Here is a 20695-nt window from a genome sequence, read left to right on the forward strand (position 1 = left end):
GAGAGTAATTATTATAATCACAACTTCGATTGCAATTTATTTAAGATAACGCATATTTAATAAGAGTAGTTATATGGTAAAATATAAAAACTGTTATATTAATAATATATGTAATTGTAAATGAAAACTGTCTAAAAGATCTCCATTTCAGCTTTGCGTTTACGCTTTTTGAGTTTCTGTTTCATGTCCGGCGCCTTGCCTCGCACCACTGCTGTCTTGAGGCGCTTGGCCACTTTCTTGCGCTCCTGCATTCCAGCCTTACGCTTGGCCGCTCGCACCGGATCATGAATCTTTTCCTGAGCCACAGCTTTACGACGTTCGGCACGTCGCACCATCAGTTTGTTCTGCACAACATTGCGCAGTTTGTCGTATGTCTCAGCTCCTATGCGTTTGCGTAAACGGCTGCCCACTCGCAATGCCAACTGGCGCAGCTCTGGATCTACGTTTTGATCCTCTTCAGACATTTCGCGCACAAGTCCCTGCATCAAAGCCGGGGCCAATCGAGTTACTGCATCAACGCTGAGTAAAGTCGATAAACCCTCGATAAGTGTGAAGAGGGCCGTTCGCTAAAGAGAGATTCAAGAATTGGAAAAAAGTAGCGACTAATGGGTAGAGCTACTTACAATGCTGGTGTCGTGTGGTGCCTTTGACACCTCCTTGTTGATCAGAAAGCGAATATTGCGCACCAGCCAATTTAGATTGATTTTCCCAACGGGTGTTCCTTTTGTCTCCTTTTGATCTCCCTCGCCTTCCAGTTTAATGCTGAAAGGCACATCCCTGAGCATGTGTGCAACGAAAAGCAGTAGCTTGACCAGCTCGTCAATCATTTCTTGAGCTGTCTCACCAGGAATGACCTGGGCACACAGGTCGAGCACTAAGCTTTTGAGATCTTGTGCCGGATGTGCATATATAAATTCCAACACCTTGACATCCTCTGCTTTTTCACACTTAATACCCAACAGCTGCTGGCCAACATACGCGTAATCGTAGTGCGCCAAAATGAGCGTTAGCAGCTTTGCTGCATTGCAACGTATCCAATTGTGCTCGTGGGCGAGAAGCCTCTGACTAGCATACGCTAACTCATCCACTGTTGGCGCTAGTTCCTGGTCGCTAAGCAGAGTCTCGCCACAATGCTCAAATATCTTAAGCAGACAATACTGCAGCTGAATTACCTGATGGTCGACATTGCGTTGCTGTTGCTCTAAAATGGCTTCTGGGTCGAGCCCATCGAGCAACGTCTCTTCATCGGCCGCATTGCTTGATTGCTAAATAGAAGACAACAAATATTTTACATTTGTTTAATAACCATTTATATTATGATTTACTCACTTTTCGTCGGCGCTTATGCCGCTGCTTAGGCTCACTCAAAGGCAGCGCCTCTTGTCCAGGAGCACGTACGAATTTTCCACCTGCTTCTGCGTCGCCCACAGTTAGCACGGTGACCAGCGTGGGTAGCACTAGGGGTAGTCGCTCAGCAAAGCCCGTACGCTCTGCTTGCACAAACCGGGACAGCAGCGCAGCAGCCAACTCACGCACACCTGGCTTCTGACTGGACTGCGGCGAGGTGAAGAATAGCATGGTCAGGTCGAGCAGCGGCTGTCGTTCCAGCTTGCTAAGACGTCCTAGTAACGCCTCCAGAGCGGCGGCCACAGCGCGACGACAGGCGCTGTCCTCGTCATTAACCAAACGCGTGCCCAGAGAAAGATATATAAATTCAGAGTGCTTGACCAGCAATTTCAATGGGAACTTGTTGACGACCGCGTGCATAAATTGAATGGCCGACAGACGCCCAGCGGACTGAGTGTAGGCCAGTTGCACGGACATGAACTTGAGTAGCTGATCAATGCGCTTTTGTAACGTGTACTCCATGATGTAAGTGAGGAGAATCGTTCGCGACTCATCGCGCACATAGTCTGACTGCGAGATAATGGATAAGTCGGCCAGACGTTTCATTAGATCGTGCAATGAGCGCGTGTCCACCTTGCGCCCCACTAGCGCCTTCAGCAGCGTGAAGCACATCGTTTGGCTACTGCACTCTCCCTCCTGCAGTTCTTGCTCTACGTGCAAAAGCAACTGCTCGATCTGGTCATCAGTCAGGGAATAGTCCTGACATTTTCGCAATAGGGCTACAACCGCTTTGAAGCTCGCACGCACCAGCTGCGCGTTCTCCTCCTGTCGAGTGGCTCCGAACGTAGAAAAGTTTTTGAGAATTTCAAACATGCGGCCCACCACCGGATGCAGTTGTTCTGTGCTCAGTTCCGACAGCTGATACTCGCCCATCCAGATCGCTGTGTAGCATTTAAGTGCATAACTTGTGGTTCTGGCATGATTGCTGCTCAATGCGTCCTGCAGCAGAGGCAACAACGGATGCAGAAAAGGCTGATAATCTAGATCCGCAATCTTTTTGCGTTTCAGCACAAAGTGAAGCAGCTCTAGTCCGAATTCAATGAGTATGTGTGCGTTGGCTTGGGCATTGGACTTCACCTGCTTGTTACCAGTCGCAACGCTACGACGTCCAGGTGCTGGCTGCAGCAGCAGACAGTCAGGCCGGGCGCGACGCATCAGCGCCTGCTGCTTTTCGGTAAGCTGCCTCTTCTGTGTTCCGGGCAGCAAATCAGTGATACTCTCCGACATAGTTCCGTAAATGAAAATTAACAGGCTCTCTCGTGCGATATGCGTGTTGTCCACAAGACCAGCTACAATCTTGGCAAAGCACTCCTGTATCTTTTGCGTAACCTTCCGCGAATGCGATCGCGCAAGATGCTCTTTGAAAGGCATCAGCAAGTCCAGCAGACAATTGTCGCGTATGTAACGTGCCGCGATATTGAGAGTCAAATAACTCTTCGCGCTAGGCTTTGCTTCAGGTGTGTGCGCAACGATTTTATCCACCTCCTTCTCGGCGTTTACGTCGCCAAAAATGTCGTTAAGCGCCACCTCGAGCAGATTTTGCAGGCAAAGCTCGATGTGCGCCGGCTGCAGTTGGTCACGCAGTGCATCCAGCACCCCATGCAGCGTCACCGACAGCACATGCACTTGGAAGCCACGCGTGAGTAACGACTGTAGCTGCTCCAGCAGAAGGCCCAGACAACTGCCGCCCAAGGTAAGCATGATCTTTTTGAGAATGTCTCGCGTAAGCATGCGAACTGATTTAAGAGGTGATCGCAGAAACGTGCACACCTTCATAAAAATACCTGGCAAGAGAAGGACGATGATCAATAAAAATATATACACAAATATTATTCCCGCAACTATGATACATACCTGGTAAACTGTTGTCCAATAGCTCCTGTGGCAGTTTCTGCAAAAGCTTTACCATGGCCAAAGCAATGGGCACACGCTGTATTTCCTCTTCTTCGCGTTCATAGCTCAGACGACGACGGTTAACTTTGTGCTTAGTGTCATAGTTGGTCTTCTCGGTGATGGCTCGGTTGAGTGTGGGAAGCAGGACACTCGTAATGGTAGTCATGACGCGCTTGGCCGCATTAGGCGCCAATGGTTGCGGGAGTTGTCGTTCCTTCAACGGCTCCTCATCGTCCTCTTTTTCCTCATCTTTGTCACCATCAAAATCAATATGTGAGCTATCGACAGGCACCTCCTCTTTCAAAGGTTTCTCTTCAGATTCTTCGTCGTTTGTTTGCTCAGTAGTTTCAACTGCTGTTTCTGCAAGTTTCTGTTTGAGTTGGACCAGAAGGGACACGTCTGTATTCGCATGTGTCAAATCGAAATGGAAAGCATCCAGAATGCGCACCACCAACCGAACGCATTGCTTCTGCTGGCCATGGGCCAGTCGCAGACGCTGCAGATAATGACGTAGAACGGCGTGGTATTGCTGCCAGGGAAGCTGCTCACACATGACACCCACCGCCTCGATTGCCGCATCAACCAGGGTATGCCTGCCCGCGTGTTTTTCGCTCAGCAAATAGCGTGTGGCCAGCGGAAGTAAAAACTGTGTTAACGTACGTGGACAGGGTGGCGTCTGCCGCCAACTGGCGCCTGCAGCGATATTGACCACACGCTGCAGCCCACGCCCATGACGCTGTGTCTGCAAATGAAGCATGTTCTCAAAGAAATCCACCTCTACGTCGTGGGAGTCGGCCAATGGAGCAAGATCGCGCAGCACTTCATGCGCACTGGCGCATTGGCGTGCCAGTTCACCAAGGAGACCAATAGCTTCACTGCGAGCATGCTCATGGCGTTCGTCGCGTAGACAGCGCTGTAGTAACGGCAGCAGGCACTCATCTAGCCAGAAGCGGAGCTCGTCCTTACTGGGAAGCTGCTTCAACTGATTTGTGAGCTGCGGCAGCAACATCTTTAGTAGCTCACCAATGTTGACGCGCATGCCCAAGTCCGAGTCGTGGCGCAGCATATAGAAACAGTTGCAGGTTACCAATAGACCCAGTTCCAAATCAATGGGTTTCTGATTATCCTTTTGCTCCAACAGTTGCTTCAGTTCGGTGAGTGCCTGAAGTCGCTTGTCGTAATCCGGCTGCTCCAGCCAGCGTTTATCCCACGCATTTAGCTGCAGTACAAAGCGTGCCCACTCCCGCAGCTTTGTCGAAGCAGCAGTGAGTTCTGGCTGCTGTTTTGCCTGATTGAATAGATGTTTGGCCATGTCTGCAATCATTTCGCATAGGAGCTTGCGAGCTGGCAATCCATGCACCTGCTCGTAGAGTGGCGCCAGCTGACGCACATAGTTGTCGGGGGCGGGCACGCGCTTGCTTAGATTCGACAACGTGGTTATCAGCTGAAGAACAGTTTCGGCACTCGCACTAGCTGCCTGTTTGGTGAAAATGGGTAGCAACAACTGCAGCAACGTCTCACACGTCTCTGGTTGGTGCACATGCACTGTCAAGAGGCTTAAAATATTGAGCTCCCTTTTGTCCAGCGTCTGTTTGCCGGCTCTTTTCTGTCGCCAGCTGGCCTGCATCAGTTGCAGCACATCTGGAATATATGGCTGTAAAGTCGCTAATGCTTGTGGGCCATATTCCTCCGTGCTGGCGCTTTCCAACAGCTGTTCCACCATCTGCAGAAGTGATCGTCGCACTACAGGCTTAGATTTCTCGTTTAAAAGCAGAGCAATAAGATAGTGCATAATGGGTGGCGACTCGGGCGACGGACTCTTCTGCAACAAGATCTGATAGGAGGGTTCACCACCCCACATCAACAGCAGCTTGAGTAGAGGTGTGGGTGTGTGTATTGAGTCTTGGGGCAATCGGCTTAGGCCTGGCCAGACGAAGACCTCACAGATAGCCTGTAGCTGCTCTGTGGTCCACAATTCCGACATGTCCAGAAGTTGTCCAAAGTAGTTAACAAGCGTTTGCAGAGCTGCGTGCCGCACGTTCTTGTATGCTGCCATTAGTTTGACAGCTTCGACTCCATTACCATCGATCACCTCTTGCGAAACAGTGCCCACTAAGATCAATAACTTCAAGACGTATATTTGAAAGGCAGCACTCAAGCGGCCCGCGAACTCCTTCCTTATGAGTTCCAGTAGATTAACAATTCTTTGTAGTTGACGTGCAGAAATTACCGCCGTAGGCACAAAATGTGACTTTACGTAGCCCGCCAGCAGCTCAATGGGCTGGCTAGTAAACTCCTCGAAGCGTCCAAATGCCATTTTTAAAAAGTTTAATATCTCCTCCTCCTCCAACTGTCCCAGAAAGCGCAGAATAAGCGTCTTGCGCTGTTGGCCGCTAAGCTGACGTTGGCCGCCCCTGACGAGATGACCATAGAGCACACGTAGTATGTAAGGCATTAACTCACTACGCTGCTGCGTAGCCAAGCTAGCCACATCCAAGCCAGTAAGCGTTGTCTTGAACTTGGCATCATCGATTAGACCCGTCAGCTGCTGCTTTTGTTGCACCAGAACAGCGGGCTGCTTATATGCGGCCAAGCAGTCCAAAGCAAGCTGCTGCAAGAGCCCATTGGGACCAGCGAGCAGCTCCAGATAGAATTCCCGCATCTCTGATTCCCGGTGAAGTGCCTTTGGATTCGGCTGCGATAGGAAGCAAGACAATTTAATCTGCAGCGTCTGAAGAATGAATTTTGCTTGAGCATTGTGTGTCTTCCTTTTGTGGCGTTCAGTTGAGGTTCGTGTCACACTCGTCGACGAAGCCTTCTCAGTGTTTTCGTTTTCCCCATCGTCAACTTCAATGTCATCAACTGTAGAAAACAAATGGTAAAAGTAAATATATTAATCATATTAAAAGAAAATTGTTTTTGAATCAATCTTTATATATTGACTCAGATAAGTAAATAAGTGGATTATAGTAATTGCTTTAATTATCGCATATTTACCGGTTGACTCCTTTAGATTCCAAGTGTGTTCCGTGCGCTCCAGCTGTGCGCGATATTCGCGCTCCACGAACTGTAAGAATAGACGCACTAGATCTGCATTTTTCACCTCGGCAATATTGCTTAACTTGGGAATACACTGCCACAGCAGCTGACGGTAATTCAAGGCTTGTTGCAACGTCAGCTGTAGCTGAGCCTCATCCAATGGTAACAGCGAGGCAAGGGCCTGAGAGCTGTTGCTAGGCTGTGGTGGCTGTTCCAATGTTGTTGCTTCCACATTGTAGTCAATGCAAGCCACTGTCTGCAGAAGCTTTTCCTTAAACAAGTTCCAGAACTCCTCGGTGGGCATCACCTTGACATACTCTGCCAGTAGCTGTTGTACCGGTGCCCATACAAACTTGAAATTGTTGTACAACAAGCCTAGCAGCAAGCTGACAGCATGCTCTTTGTAATGGGGTAGCTGTTCGTATCGCTTAAACTGCGCTGCTGCCGGCTCCAGCTGTTGCAGCTGCAACAGCAGCTCCCTGTAATTGTGAACTGTGGGCTCAATGCGGCAAGCAGCAGCAAAGTAGCCATAAGGATTGTGCTTGCACTGAATGTTACCCAACAACTCCAAGCAGTGCGCCGCAATACGACGGCGCTGTGCCATCGGATCACTTAGTAGCTTGGACACAGCATTTAAAGTATCTTCCGTTGTTCTTGGCGTCAAATCGCCCTTGGTCGTGTTTAGTAAGATGAGCTGTATACAGGCCAATGCTCGCAGGTCGCTGCCTACGCGTGGAAGCAAACTTTGCTGCAACTGTGCACGTAGTTCTTTGGGCAGCTTAAACTTGAGCAGAGAATAGGTCTGCAATAGCAGTAGCAGCAACGTGCATTCGGGAACATTTAGAGCCAGCTGATCTTCGATGGCAGATTGAAGGCTGCTTTCTAGTGGCTGCTTATTGAAGCCGCGTAAGTGGGGCAGCAGCAATAGCAGCAACAGTTGTCGTTCCTCAGTCACATCGATGCGCTGAATTTGTTGCTCTAAGCTGTGATGAGTTGCTTGTTGTTTCAACTGCATGGGATATACCAGCCAAGTCGTTAAGCTTGTAGCATCAACAAGTAGCGGTCGTTTGTGCTGTACGATGCGTGCTAAAAGTTCCAGGGCAGCAGTATCCTTGTGCTCCTCATAGTGCGCTACAACATGTGGCAGCACCATTACTTCGAACAGTTTATAATCCATCAGCTGCAGAATGAAATCTGCGTACACATCACGGGACACTTGGCTGACCTTGAGCTGTTTTTGAAGTATGCGACTAGCATCCAGTTGGTCGAGTTGTACCTGTGTTGCCTGCAACAAGCTGCTAACCAAGGTACTCAACTGTTGTAGGCGCTCAGGCTCTGCATTAAGTTTCATATGACGATCAAGCAATTTTAATATGGTAGGCACCAACACCGACAGCTCTGATATATAGCGACCGTCCTTATGTGCAATAAGGGGCAATATAAGCTCAAGAAGCTGTATTGTGGCCGCCGCGCTAAGCTCTTCCTTGGATATAGCAGCACAGAGCTGTTGCCACAGTACGACACTTTGATCGGCGCGCATAAAATTAAGCAGCAGTCCGAAGCAATGATGCACAATATCTGCGAGCAGCGATGTCTGTGCGCTGGTATGACTGTTGTCTGTGTTGGCTAGCAGTTGCAGAACATGCGCCAGAAGATCTGCAGCACACGTATGCAAGTGACCATTGACACCGCGCAGTATCTCGTATAGCAGACGCCCACAGCCATGCACGCTTTCCACCTGCTCGCGTAAGACCGTTTTCAACACATAGGCCAGAAAGCGCGGAAAGTCGCGAACATCTCGTGCTATGTAGGCGAAGCATTCAACGGCAAAGTTTGTCACGTGCTCTGCGTAGTGCTGCTCATCCAACAAAGGTAAAATCGCATTGAAGACAATGCCGATATTACGTTTTAGATAGGACTTGAGTGTTTTGAACAAATGTGCTAGGCAAATGAGCGTCCACTCCAGTTGTTCGGCATCCTGAGTGTTTAAAAGGCATATCAGTCGGTCTAGCACGCGCTGAAAATAGGCATAGAACTCTTCACGCAGATCGCGAGCCAACACATAGAGCAGCTCCAGCAGTGGCTGCTGGGATAAATTTGTTGCCGTGGATAGGCGTTCCAGAAGCAAATCAATGACAAAGTCCTTTTGGTGCAGCAATTGCGGCAGTGTGACTATCTTGCGACATTGCTTGCTGAAATAGTTGTACTCTTCGGTAAGATTCAGCACGTTCCATTTCTGTAGCGTTTGTTGGAAGTACGTCTCATTGTCGGCCTCCTCAAGTTGTTCGTATTTGTGCCCTATATGGTAGAGTGCCAAGTGGCGCAAGTCGATCTCATTCACTCTATCGGTGAACGATTTAAACTGTAAAGAAACAAGCTATGGTTTTAAATGGTCACCAAAAACTTGTAAGCTACTTACGCGAAAAGTATTCGTATTTTTTGATTTTTCTGTTATTAAGGTCATTTTGTTCTAGAATATTTATTGTTTGCAAGTGAGCAAGCTGTTCAAAGCACTTAGAAATGTTTTTAAATTAAATTTGTTTTATGAGCGCAACACGTGCACGTCCACATTGTTTACAAATAAATCTGCTAATGAAACTGCTCACATAACTGTTACTTAACATTAATATTAACATTAACAGCTGTCTGAAAAGAACTAAGTATCGATACTTGACCAGCTGCTTCATACAAATAACCGCATCAGCATTGACCGGCATTTTATTGAAAACTTTGGTCACACTAGTTCGCTGCGAATATTTGACCGTTATAAATGTTAATTAAATATCTAAGTAATCAATAATATTTAATAAAACATGTGAATAACACATGTGTATCTACGATCCCATTAAAATTGTTGATAAAATGCATTTATGAACAAGTCTAGTTTATTTGCTATATATTTCAAACAACATTTTTCTAATAAGCATCATTGATTGCACATTTATGCTGATTCCTGGGATTGACGATAATCGTGGACAGTGCCCCGTTCCACGAACCTCTGTACGTTGTCAATGCTTTGTTTAGACTGATCAACTGCAGAGGAATCCTCTTTGAGTCCATATCCACCGCCACCAGGTGTTTTCATAGCAAATGTATCCTACAAAATAAATAATTTGTATATTGCGCTAACAAAACTTCATGTTCCACTCACCCCAGCCTCAACATCAATGCAGGTTTTACCTGCAAGCGCGATTACACGTCCGTCATGCTTAACGATTAAGTTGCGTCCACTTTTGCCCGGCTCACCACCAGCCAGACCGTATGGCTGCAACGTGCGACGTTCGGTCAGAACGGATAATGTTACCGGCTTACGGAAGAGTAAATCACGTTCGACTCCCTCGCCCCCAACATATTGTCCACGTCCACCCGAGCCGTCGGTACGCAGGCAAAAGCGCTTCAGTATCATGGGATAGCGTAATTCCAATATTTCTGGGTCAGTGATGCGGGTATTAGTCATGTGCGTATGGACACCACCAGCTCCATGCCAACCTGGGCCGGCCCCAGCGCCGCCAGCAACAGTTTCGTAGTATCCCCATTGGTCATCACCAATTGTTATGTTATTCATGCAGCCTTGCGAAGCAGCACAAACACGGAAAGCTTTTAGCACTGTATCCACAATGCGCTGCGACGTTTGCACATTTCCACCCACTACAGCTGCACCCTCTGAAGGATCCAATATTGAATTTTTGGGTATAACCACTTGAATTGGCGCCAAACAGCCTTGGTTAAGGGGTACATCATGCCCCACCATACAACGGAGGCAGTATATAAGAGCTGACAACGTTATGGCACGTGGAGCATTGCAGTTGCCCCAGACCTCTTCACTGGAACCACTAAAGTCACAGAGAGCCGAACCATTCTCCGGATCTATGGTGACACGTAGCGCTATCGGTGAACCGTCATCCATAAATTCTTGGGCCACTAGCACATTGGACCCTGTGCGCTCTAAGGTATCACGGCCAATCTGGCGCAACATGTCTCGAACCGCCAACTCCGCGTTCTTTTGAATATGGTGCATGTAGGCTTGTACGACATTTAGACCATAGCTGTTGATGAGCTCCGATACTAGGTGTATGCCCTTGTGGTTGGCAGCGATCTGTGCCTTTAGATCCGACAGATTGTCACTAAGGTTGCGTGTGCCCACAGCTCCTTTTGCGCCACTTGGAGTGGTAAGCCGTTGTATAATCTGCTGCTCTTGAAAGACTCCATTCTCAACAATAAGGAACGACTTAAATGCTGCTCCCTCTTGAGCGAGCGAAGTAGAATGGGGCGGCATTGAACCGGGTGTGATTCCGCCAATGTCTGCATGATGACCACGTGAAGCTACAAAAAAGACAGGTCGCGGCTCCGTTCTATAAAATGATAAGTTTGAGAGAAGGTATTGCCATTGCTATGAGTATCCATTACTTAAAGAAAACTGGCGTGATAACCGTCAGATCCGGCAGGTGCGAGCCTCCGGCTTGTGGATGGTTTGCCAAAATAACATCTCCATTTTTTAAGGTGTCGCCTCGAACGCGTAGCTGGTACTGCACCGTCTCCTGCATGGCGCCTAGATGTACGGGAATGTGCGGAGCATTGCTGACCAAGCCACCATCTGGGCCAAACAGAGCGCAGGAGAAGTCAAGACGCTCCTTTATGTTAGTCGAAATGGAAGTACGCTGAAGTACTCTAAAAGCAAAAGACAAGATAAGTTCTTCATGCAAGGCAACTGATTGAGAGTGAGGCATTACCTGCCCATCTGCTCCGCAATACTCATGAAACGGTGACTAAATATGCTGAGGTGCACTGGGTCCAGTTCGGCATTAATGCCATGTTTGCCACTGGTTTGCACGTCCATAATAAGATCACCATAGGCGGTCACGTAAACGGTACACTCAGGCTCCACTATGATGGTAGACAGCTGATCGATAAGCACGGCAGGACCGGAAATTTGATGTCCAGCTAGCAAGTGCTTGGTTAAGTAGATGGGCGTTTGGAACGCACCTTGGTCAAAATGCACTTCTGTGTAACCCTCGGCTGTAGGAGTCTTTTCTTGTGCCTGACCCACTTGCAATTCAGGTGGCGTTTCGTTCTTTCCAAGGCCACGTATGCGAATGTCATCTACTATTATGCGACGATTTTGTAGCACAAATCCAAACTCTGTGCGGTAGCGCTCCAAGAAAGTGGCATGAAAATCACCGTAAGCAGCTAATAACGGTGATGTAGATTGTTCCGACAGCTGAGTCTGTTCAACTGGCGCTGGCGTACACATCAAGGCGCCGTCGGTCGCCTCGTAGCGCAGGTGAAGGAATGCCTGAAGTTCAATTTGCTTAAACCCTTGAGCGGTCAGCTGACCACGGCACTGTATTGATAATGCATCCAATCGATCCTTAATCAACTGTGAATTTGCATTATTAAATTCTGCTCCACTGGGCTCCTGCACCTCCTGAACAACATCTGCGAGTGCCATGCCATAGGCTGAGAGTACTCCAGCGTATTTATGAACAGCTACCTGTAAGCACCTAGATTAAAGCTAATCAATTGCCAGAAAAGTTCCCATACCAACCTTAGCTATACCCAGGTTACGAGCTATTGAGCACGCATGTTGTCCGCCGGCGCCGCCGAAGCAGGAGAGCACATGATTGGCAGTATCCAGACCTCGGGATTGCGTTAGAGCGCGTATCGGTCGGCACATGGTTTCATTGGCGACGCGAATAAAGCCCAGAGCCACTTGCTCGATGGTCAGTACCCTGGAGTCACCACTGGCCTTTAGATGTTCATTGATATCTGACTGCAGCTCACCGAACTTGCGCTTAGTAAGTTCATAATCAAGGGGCTCGTTTTCATTCGGCCCGAAGATTTTTGGAAAATACTGAGGAAGTATTCGGCCGAGTATCAGATTGGCATCTGTAACGGTCAGGGGTCCTCCTTTCTTGTAACAAGCGGGACCTGGATGGGAGCCCGCAGATTCTGGTCCTACCACAAATATGCCTGACCGAAAGAAGAGCCGTGAGCCGCCTCCTGCTGCCACAGTATTGATGTCTAACTGAGGCGCCTGTATTGTCACGCCCGCCGTAGTGCTCTCAATGACGTGCTCATAATTGCCGGCATATCGGGACACATCTGTAGAAGTGCCACCCATGTCAAAGCCAATTAGTGGCAGATCTGTTTCGCGCGATCCCGTCAGTGCATACCCTACGACGCCGCCTGCAGGACCTGAAAGTATAGCACGAGCTCCACGGAAATTCTCCATGTTTGTCAGGCCACCATCTGATTGCATAAAGAGCACATCAACGCCAGCTAGTTGATTTTCAAATCCCGACTTAAAACTGTAAGCAGTAAGATAGACGATTAATACATATATTCATCGAGTGACACTATATATTCAGTCTCGATTAGCTAGTAAATGGACATGGCACAACACCAATATACCCTACTGATTGTATTCACACTGCACTCAGAGGTATGCCCAATATTTATGCTGCGACTGTGCTGTTCTCAGAGAGTTTTTTTGTTTTCTTTTGGCACTCAACGATTACGTGTGTAGAGGCACTAACTGAGCTTTTCATGCATTTCTCTCATATGCTTGTCTTTATTGTTGTCATTATCTTTATTGTGGCTATTTGCTTAGGATTTTTGTGTGTTTCTAGTCCAAAAGAGTAATCTCATTCCTTAATTTACGAGCAAGATTCTGTCTGGAGTGCACATGAAAGGGAAGTGAACAGACTCACCTGGCAAGATAGCGATCGACGTGGGGTGTCAGGTAGGCTTCGGCACAGGCTGTGTAGCCACGCGCCACTACCCGGCACATGGGCATGGCCTTGTGCGAGAGCGTTACATGGCTAAATCCAAGCTCCGTTGCGATGGCTCCAATGCGCAACTCATGTTCCGGACAGGCGTAGCTGTGGGCCAGTACCACAGCCACAGAGTTTATACCCTGTTGGCGGGCAGCGACTAAAGACGTACGCACGGATAGCTCATCCACAGGCTGAACCTCCAAATACTTACACCCCGTTATGCCCTGTAGCACATTCCACTGTTGATCTGGTAAGTATCATATCATCAGCAAACAGGGATTTTAAATGTTTATAGGACTAACTCACTTAACTGGCAGCGATCAGCCTGCTCTGGCACAATGCGGCAGTCAACCTCGACGACAGATTGGTAGAGATTCGCTGGCTTACGTATGTTGAGGTCAAAAATCTTGGGACGTGCTTGGTTGCCAATGTAAAGCAAATCACGGAAGCCGCTGTTAACCACCAGAACGACGGGATCGCCCTTCCGCTCGAGCAGGGCATTTGTAGCAACTGTAGTGCCCATGCGCACCCATCCAATTTTTGAGGTGTCCACCAGGCCAGCTTCTGTGAGATCAACGCCAGTTTCCTGCCATCGTCGCACTTATAAGTTAAGTCCATATCTTTCATAGTAACAGACTCACTTCTTTAAGTATACGGCGTATGCCCTCACGAGGAGCGTCGCTGTAGCGCTCTGGATCTTCAGAAAGCAACTTCATTGTGCGTACTCGTCCGCCGGGACAGATGCATAGCACGTCCGTAAAGGTGCCACCGCGATCTATAGCAAAGCAATATTTGTTGTTGCTGTCGGCAGAGACTGAGGACACCATTATTATTTTTCAATTAGCACGACTCTCAAAACACAGCGATCGTCGAAAACTGAACAAGCTCAGCATTTGCCTAACATATTTATACTATCTATCATTCGCCCTAACATTCTGCCTCTCTCTCTCTCTCTCTCTCTCTCTCTTCGGCAGTTTGTATTGCCAGAGCTCAAGTGTTTTTCAAAAGCTTTTGAAGAAAATAGCTTGCTCTCTAGCACAGTTCTATCTGCCTCTTTGTATATATGTATATATATGTATATATATGTATGGAAAAGTTTAGGTTTTAGGCGCCGGTTATCACTTAAGACTATAAAGAATATGTTTGCCTGTGAATGCTCATTTTGAGGCAGTGTAGTATATAGATCTACAAAGCTATTATAAATTTACATATGTATAAGATATTGGCTATAGTAGGTCATTTACAACAAATTGGAAGTGTAACCATATACAAGGTATATCTAAGTTGAGCATGCTCGCCTGAATTTGTCACGTCTTAACTATTGTTTACTACTTCAGCCTTAGTTAAGTATTAATTGTAAAAGTAGACACTAATAGTTGTTTCTAAACTAAACTAAATATATTACTATGTAATTTATTTCAACCCAGCAACTTAATGCAAGTGTTAAGTAAATTAAATAAAACGTTATGTTTTTATCTTTCAGATTTAAATACGAACATCATTCAGCAGGTTCCATGCCAGATAGTGAGCCGTAAGCTAATCAACGCCCTCGGTGTTAAGCAAAAACAAACTTGATCAGCGAGAGCACGTATTCTATTACACAATGCGAGTTTATGAACGAACTGTTTACATACATAAGCATACTTACAAACAAACTATGATTGGACCTTGATTCTCTCTAGGGTAACCTAAGGAATTAGCAATTAACATAAACTTCTGGAAAGTACGTGAACAGCATTCAATTAGCAAATGTATTTTCTGGAATGCAATTTCTGATATATTATGTATGCCTACCCACATTTGCAGAAGAGTATATAAGTAAAAGAGGTGTCAATATCCCAAATAAATTAGAATTAGACGGATATTCAGTACAGTACCTATGTAATGCACTTAGCATCAGGTAGACGTTATGCCTTAAAAAACAAATGTTTTTAAATATTTTCCAGCCAATAACATTTTTTCACGCCAGTTCTATGGAATTAATATAAGAAGGCTTCAAACCGAGCTCCAAGTTTTCTACTTAACAATCGAAATATATAGTTTCTGCTCAATTTATAGAACATGTTTTAAGGTGATTATATAGAAAAATTTAATAAGTATAAAATAAGCACTTCATAGTTAACATCGTCGTTAGTTTCTCAGACAGTTACGCATGTACACAGACATTGATATCAATAAATTTCATTAACAAACACTTTGTACCCTAGTTACAATAAGATATTGATGCATTGTTATTAAATGCTAAATAGATACTTCGAGTGGGAACAATAACAGCAACAAGTATCGGGTATGGGTGGTGGTATGGAATATTGCACTAGGAAAATACACGTGCACTGCAGTAGCGCCGTCTATCTCACTTTTCAGGCGTGTAGTACATGGAGTGTAGGAACAGGCGTGTGACGTCGCCAATGACCGAACGATCGGGTATGCTCTGGGCTTTGCCATATAGAGCCATTTTGCCAACCACCGGCTGGCCAGGATTCTTCATAATCTCTGCCGTGCAGGTGCGCAAATCGGCCAAAAACTTATCTGCGACGCCTGGATTTGTGTGCATGTCCGTGATGCAGATATGAATGCTGCAGTAGAGATAATTAGATTTAGATACATTTACATTTCAATTCGAATGAATTAAAATTACCCAGAGGGGAATTGGAGTGCGTTTAGATTCCAGCCCTGTTTACATAGAGCATCTGAGAGTCGGAAAATATCAAATACATTTGAGCCCATGGCAATAACAGACGTAGCTGGCTTGCCAAAGATGAAGATGCCATCGATTTGGCGCACGCTGCAATAAAATAACTATTAAATAGGTTCTGTATTTAATTTAGGAAGTATTTACCCCCTCTCGATGTAGCGAGCTGTGTCCACAATGCGTTTGGTTGCTTCCAGGTAACCTTCATAGCCAAAGTTCATCATTGTTGCCCAGCAGGCAGCGATGATGCCGCCAGCACGAGACCCGTTCACTGTGGGTGAACCGTAAACGCCACCAGGCCAATCTGTTGTGACCGTGAATTGATGATCCTTGAACTTCTTTTCCGAATACATTATGACCGACGAGCCCTTGGGTGCAAAACCATATTTATGCGTATCGGCCGAGATACTAGTTACGCCCTTCACTGCAAAGTCGAAGGGTCGTAGCTGATAGCCAGCATGGCGTATCAGAGCAACGACAAAGCTGCCCAGACATGCGTCCACATGTACAGGTATATTGTACTTGACACCCAAAGCAGCAATAGCTTCGATATCATCAATAGTACCATATGGGAAATTGGGCGCAGAGCCAACAAGCTAAACAGTAAATGAGCTTTAGATTATGATTTACATGGACTAGACATATTTTTACATACCAGAATGGTGTTGCAATTAATGGCACGCTTGAACTTCTTAATATCGACTTCATACGTCTCCGGATCGACATCAACGTAACGCACATGTATATTAAAGTACTGGCCACCCTTGTCGAAGGCCGCATGCACAGTGCGAGGAACCACAATGTTGGGCCTTGTGATGCCCTTGTTCTCACGTGCATAGTCTCGATACGCCTTCATAGCCATGCAAATGGACTCCGTGCCGCCGGTGGTCATTGTACCACAGCTGTTAGCATTGCCGTGGAATAACGTGCAGGCCATGCGCACCACTTCGGCTTCCATTTTGCACACACCTGGGAATAGATCGGCATGGAGAGGATTCGTGTAGGAAGCCTTGCCATAGACCTCTTTTACCAGCTCCACAAGCTCCGGACTGTAGCCGTAAACAGCGCCCGAAACACGCCCATCACGCCAGCTATAGTGACCAGTCCTGAGATGCTCATCCACAAGCTCGAGAATCTGCTCCTTCGATAAGCCTTTCTCGGGCAGACGTATCGAATATTCTAGATGCTGGTTGCTCTTCTTAATATCCGACTCAAAATCGTCCTTAACTTTCTTTAGCTCCGCCTCTACGAGCCTGCGTGCAGCCGGTATTTTTTTGGCCAACCTAAAGAACTGACGCTTACCGCGCACATAGAAACCTGCAAGAAAATTTATATTACTATTAAATTCTACAGATCAACTTAGGTACTTTTTGCTATTTGCAATTTTTTATCAGCTAACTGATAATCGTGGTCATATCAAAATTTTTAAATAATAAAATATTTATTAACAGCGCGTAACGGTAGTCGGTAGCCGAGTGCTTAAAAATCGATCATTAACTTAACGGAAACTATTCACTTTTAGATTAACTATCAGGGTTATGAAATAACAAATATGTGTATGCTTTAAGCCTCCCCCAATACTTATCATATTGTAAAAAGTGATGATGTTGATAAAAAGTTGGAAATATCTTTAATTGTTATAGGCGGGAGTGCCCGACTAGAATATATTGTGAACGCTGCGCTTGGCTGTAACTTTAATCATTTTACAGTTCTTACATACCATAGTTTTTTGGAAGCAATTTTTAGAGTTTAATAATGATATCTTGTTATATATTTATGTAAAACACCTAGTCTTTACTTTTTCATTGTGCATTGTTCTGATAACAAAATATAAAATCTTTATGAGATCTCTCCAGCCTTCTGCGTGTTAAAACAAATTTTAACACATAAACAAAAACATTTTGTACGTATTATCAGTTTTTATATAACATTTAATTTAATTCTTTAGACTAGAAATAATTTTGGTTGAAAATTTTAAGTCATAAGACCTTCTGCATGAGTTAATTAGTCATAACTTGTAAGCTCTTTTTTATGAAATGGTCCCACCTATGTGGGAACTGATAAAATAGCCAGACTTTTAATATTTGATAGAGCAAGTAGTAAAAATTATGAAATAATATGTTGACCAGCAAATACAATTTAAAATCGAATTAAATTTGTTTCAATATATATATATATATATATATATATAACAATTAAAACACTATCAGATCTCGTATGATCTATGATCCAAAACTATATATATACTGCTATGTTCATATTTAGCTCTAGATCATAGTTTATAGTTCCGCTTCGAAGTTGATTTGCACCCAATCTTAATGGTTGACAAGTGTAATCTATGCCACAATCAATTAGATAGATCACACAATATGGGTCGTTGAAGTTCAAAGTACATAAAGAATATTTTCTTCATATGTAGTTGTACAAATGTTCACGATAAGATTATTTAAATAGACTAAAATATTTAAAAAAAAATGTCAAACGAATTAGAGGTATTTACCTTCATCCTTGCTTAGCTCTGTCCAGATCCAAACAACGCCCAACACAGTCGTTGCCGTAATTGCTGCGATCTGCCACGGCTCCTTGTTACCGAAAGCGCGGTTGATGCAGCCCCCGACGGGCTTCAGGCAATCTCCGCCATTGAAAGGACGCATTTTGTTGCCAATTGAAGCACAGCTAAAATGAAATTCGATGTATGAAAGTTGCTCTGTAGACCGCCGCACGAGTGAGCAACTCGTCAATAACTGAAAATATGTGTGCAACTAGTTGGAACTGATAATCGAAAACAAAACGTTCTTAATGCCTGATAAGCGTATCGTGCACGCTTCATATACATTAGTATGATTAAACGATTTATTGTGAACAACTGTTTTGCTCTTGTTTGCAACAAAAGAACTAATGCAATTCATTTGTTAGGTGTAGACAGTTCACTCACCTTTCGCTTTGGCAAGTAATAAAGATTTGTGCTTGGTGAAATTATTAAAATTAATGCAAATTACATTAGTCTATGTCATCTGTCTGTTTTGCAGTGGAAAATGTTACTAAACAAATGAGCGCTCAGCTGTTGCACAGTATCGATAGTAAGAAATAAATATCGATAGTTGCCATGTTACTGTCGTGTGATAAATACTTGTAAGGCCAAATAGTGTAAGTGGTCGATCGCAAACAGCTGATATTGTTTATAAGTCTAGAATAAGCAGTCGATCCTTTTACTAATTAAGTTAACATGCTGCGTAGATTTCCAAACACACTTAAATTGGTAATTAGTTTACAAATTAAAAAAAAAAAACAGCATTTAATTATTTATATTTTTATATGCAGTGGAGTCGATCAATTCCTATTCGTTTCGTCAGTAACACAAATGTTGAAGAATTTTTAAAGGTAATCAGAAATTGTTTAATAGCTAAATTATGCATTGATTGTCATTCGTATGCAGGTAAAAAATGAGAATGGAGTGCGTGAAATCACATTATGTCATCCGCCTACTCGAAATTCACTATCGATGGACATGATGGGCGTTCTACACGAGGTACTGAACGAAGATAAAGATAATTTGAATCTGCGTTGCATTGTTCTCTCGGCTGAGGGCAAAGTTTGGTCGGCTGGCCATAATTTGAAGCAGCTACAACCTAATGACTTGCAATACCGTGATGCTGTATTTCAAAAGATGACGGACCTAGTTATTGGTATACAAAAGTTACCTGTGCCAGTCATAGCAAAAGTAAATGGGTATGCCGCTGCGGCTGGTTGCCAGTTGGTTGCTTCCTGCGACATTATTGTGGCCACCGACAAGAGCATGTTTTCCACGCCCGGGTAGATAGTCAATTTTAGTTACTTATCTCTCATTTATTAAACTTTGGCTTTCGTTTTTAGCGCTGCCGTAGGCGTCTTTTGTAATACTCCCGGCGTAGCTGTTGGTCGCGTTATGTCACGTCCGAAGTCTGCCTATATGCTTATGACTGGTTTGCCTTTAACCGGCCAGGAGGCATATGTTGCCGGCTTGGTCACCAAAGTCGTGCCGGAAAGCGAACTGGACAAAACGATCGATGATATTGCCAACGCCATCAGAGCAAAGAGTCGTGCTGTGATTGCCCTAGGCAAGGAATTCTACTACGAACAGCTGAATCTACCGCTTGAACAAGCTTACGTTAGGGCTAAGGCAAAAATGAATGAAAATCTGCAATTGGCTGACTGCATGGAGGGCATGAGTAGCTTCGTTGAGAAGCGTGCGCCCAAATGGAAACATACTTAACTGAAATGAAACGAAATTATTAATAATTTCCTGACCTTTTCCTGATCAATTGTGCATTTAATTTTTTAAAAACAAATATAATTAAATACTTTTTACGCATTTTAAATATTATGGAACAATGCTGTGTACTTTCTGATGATCGTATTTATTATTCCCACTACTCTTCTTTGGTAAGTCTTTAATTTGTACCAACTATTTGTGTAACTAAATAAGAAATAAACCAATTGCAGATTTTAGAGCTTCTGTTTCCCTATATATAGATATACGTTAGATATATATTTTTAGAAAATTTATTTATATTTTTTTAAAAACAGTTGGATATCAGTTCTTATTTTTGTTGTAGTTTTTTTTTGGAATTTTGCTTCCGTATTATTTTGGAAATCCCAGTTGGAATTTATTTGTAATTTTTTTTTTGCATCTCGACATTTATTTCTGTACTTGATTAGTTTTGGAAATTGTTTTGTTTGTTACAATTGGAATTGGACATTTCATATGGTGTTATATATTTTATATTTTTTATATATTATATAAAATATATTTTATATTTTATATTTTATATTATATATTATATATTATATATTATATATTGTATATATATTATATATTATATATTGTATATTGTATATTGTATATTGT

General features: G+C 44.5%; 4 protein-coding genes across 5 annotated transcripts; 1 reads left to right on the plus strand and 3 right to left on the minus strand.

Moving 5' to 3' along the window:
* Positions 1-48: 48 nt before the first annotated feature.
* LOC111599435 (small subunit processome component 20 homolog) lies at positions 49-8919 on the minus strand. Its single transcript, XM_023315089.2, has 6 exons — positions 8759-8919; positions 6298-8701; positions 3262-6162; positions 1330-3191; positions 624-1265; positions 49-566 (listed from the first exon to the last, which is right to left on the minus strand). The coding sequence occupies exons 1-6, from the start codon at positions 8801-8803 to the stop codon at positions 132-134; spliced, it is 8289 nt and encodes a 2762-aa protein (XP_023170857.2). The 5' UTR covers positions 8804-8919; the 3' UTR covers positions 49-131.
* Positions 8920-9280: 361 nt separating this feature from the next.
* Positions 9281-13995, minus strand: LOC111595526 (5-oxoprolinase). Its single transcript, XM_023309307.2, has 8 exons — positions 13757-13995; positions 13422-13701; positions 13050-13362; positions 11885-12647; positions 11070-11830; positions 10747-11007; positions 9491-10691; positions 9281-9436 (listed from the first exon to the last, which is right to left on the minus strand). Exons 1-8 carry the CDS (start codon positions 13940-13942, stop codon positions 9281-9283), a joined length of 3921 nt encoding a protein of 1306 aa, XP_023165075.2. The 5' UTR covers positions 13943-13995.
* A 1195-nt stretch (positions 13996-15190) lies between these two features.
* LOC111595542 (sphingosine-1-phosphate lyase) lies at positions 15191-18857 on the minus strand. 2 transcript variants are annotated; one of them, XM_023309327.2, is made up of 6 exons: positions 18743-18857; positions 18308-18483; positions 16463-17124; positions 15955-16403; positions 15754-15900; positions 15191-15691 (listed from the first exon to the last, which is right to left on the minus strand). In XM_023309327.2, the coding sequence occupies exons 2-6, from the start codon at positions 18459-18461 to the stop codon at positions 15469-15471; spliced, it is 1635 nt and encodes a 544-aa protein (XP_023165095.1). In that variant the 5' UTR covers positions 18462-18483; positions 18743-18857; the 3' UTR covers positions 15191-15468. The 2 variants fall into 2 exon arrangements, with proteins under 2 accessions (XP_023165095.1, XP_023165096.1); XM_023309328.2 differs by having other exon boundaries at positions 18308-18551.
* An 18-nt stretch (positions 18858-18875) lies between these two features.
* LOC111595543 (enoyl-CoA hydratase domain-containing protein 3, mitochondrial) lies at positions 18876-20177 on the plus strand. The gene is made up of 4 exons (XM_023309329.2): positions 18876-19066; positions 19129-19188; positions 19244-19620; positions 19681-20177. Exons 1-4 carry the CDS (start codon positions 19034-19036, stop codon positions 20057-20059), a joined length of 849 nt encoding a protein of 282 aa, XP_023165097.2. The 5' UTR covers positions 18876-19033; the 3' UTR covers positions 20060-20177.
* The last annotated feature ends 518 nt before the right edge of the window (positions 20178-20695 follow it).

Source organism: Drosophila hydei, unplaced genomic scaffold, assembly GCF_003285905.1.
Source record: "Drosophila hydei strain 15085-1641.00,03,60 unplaced genomic scaffold, DhydRS2 tig00000060-arrow-pilon, whole genome shotgun sequence".
NCBI lineage: Eukaryota > Metazoa > Arthropoda > Insecta > Diptera > Drosophilidae > Drosophila > Drosophila hydei.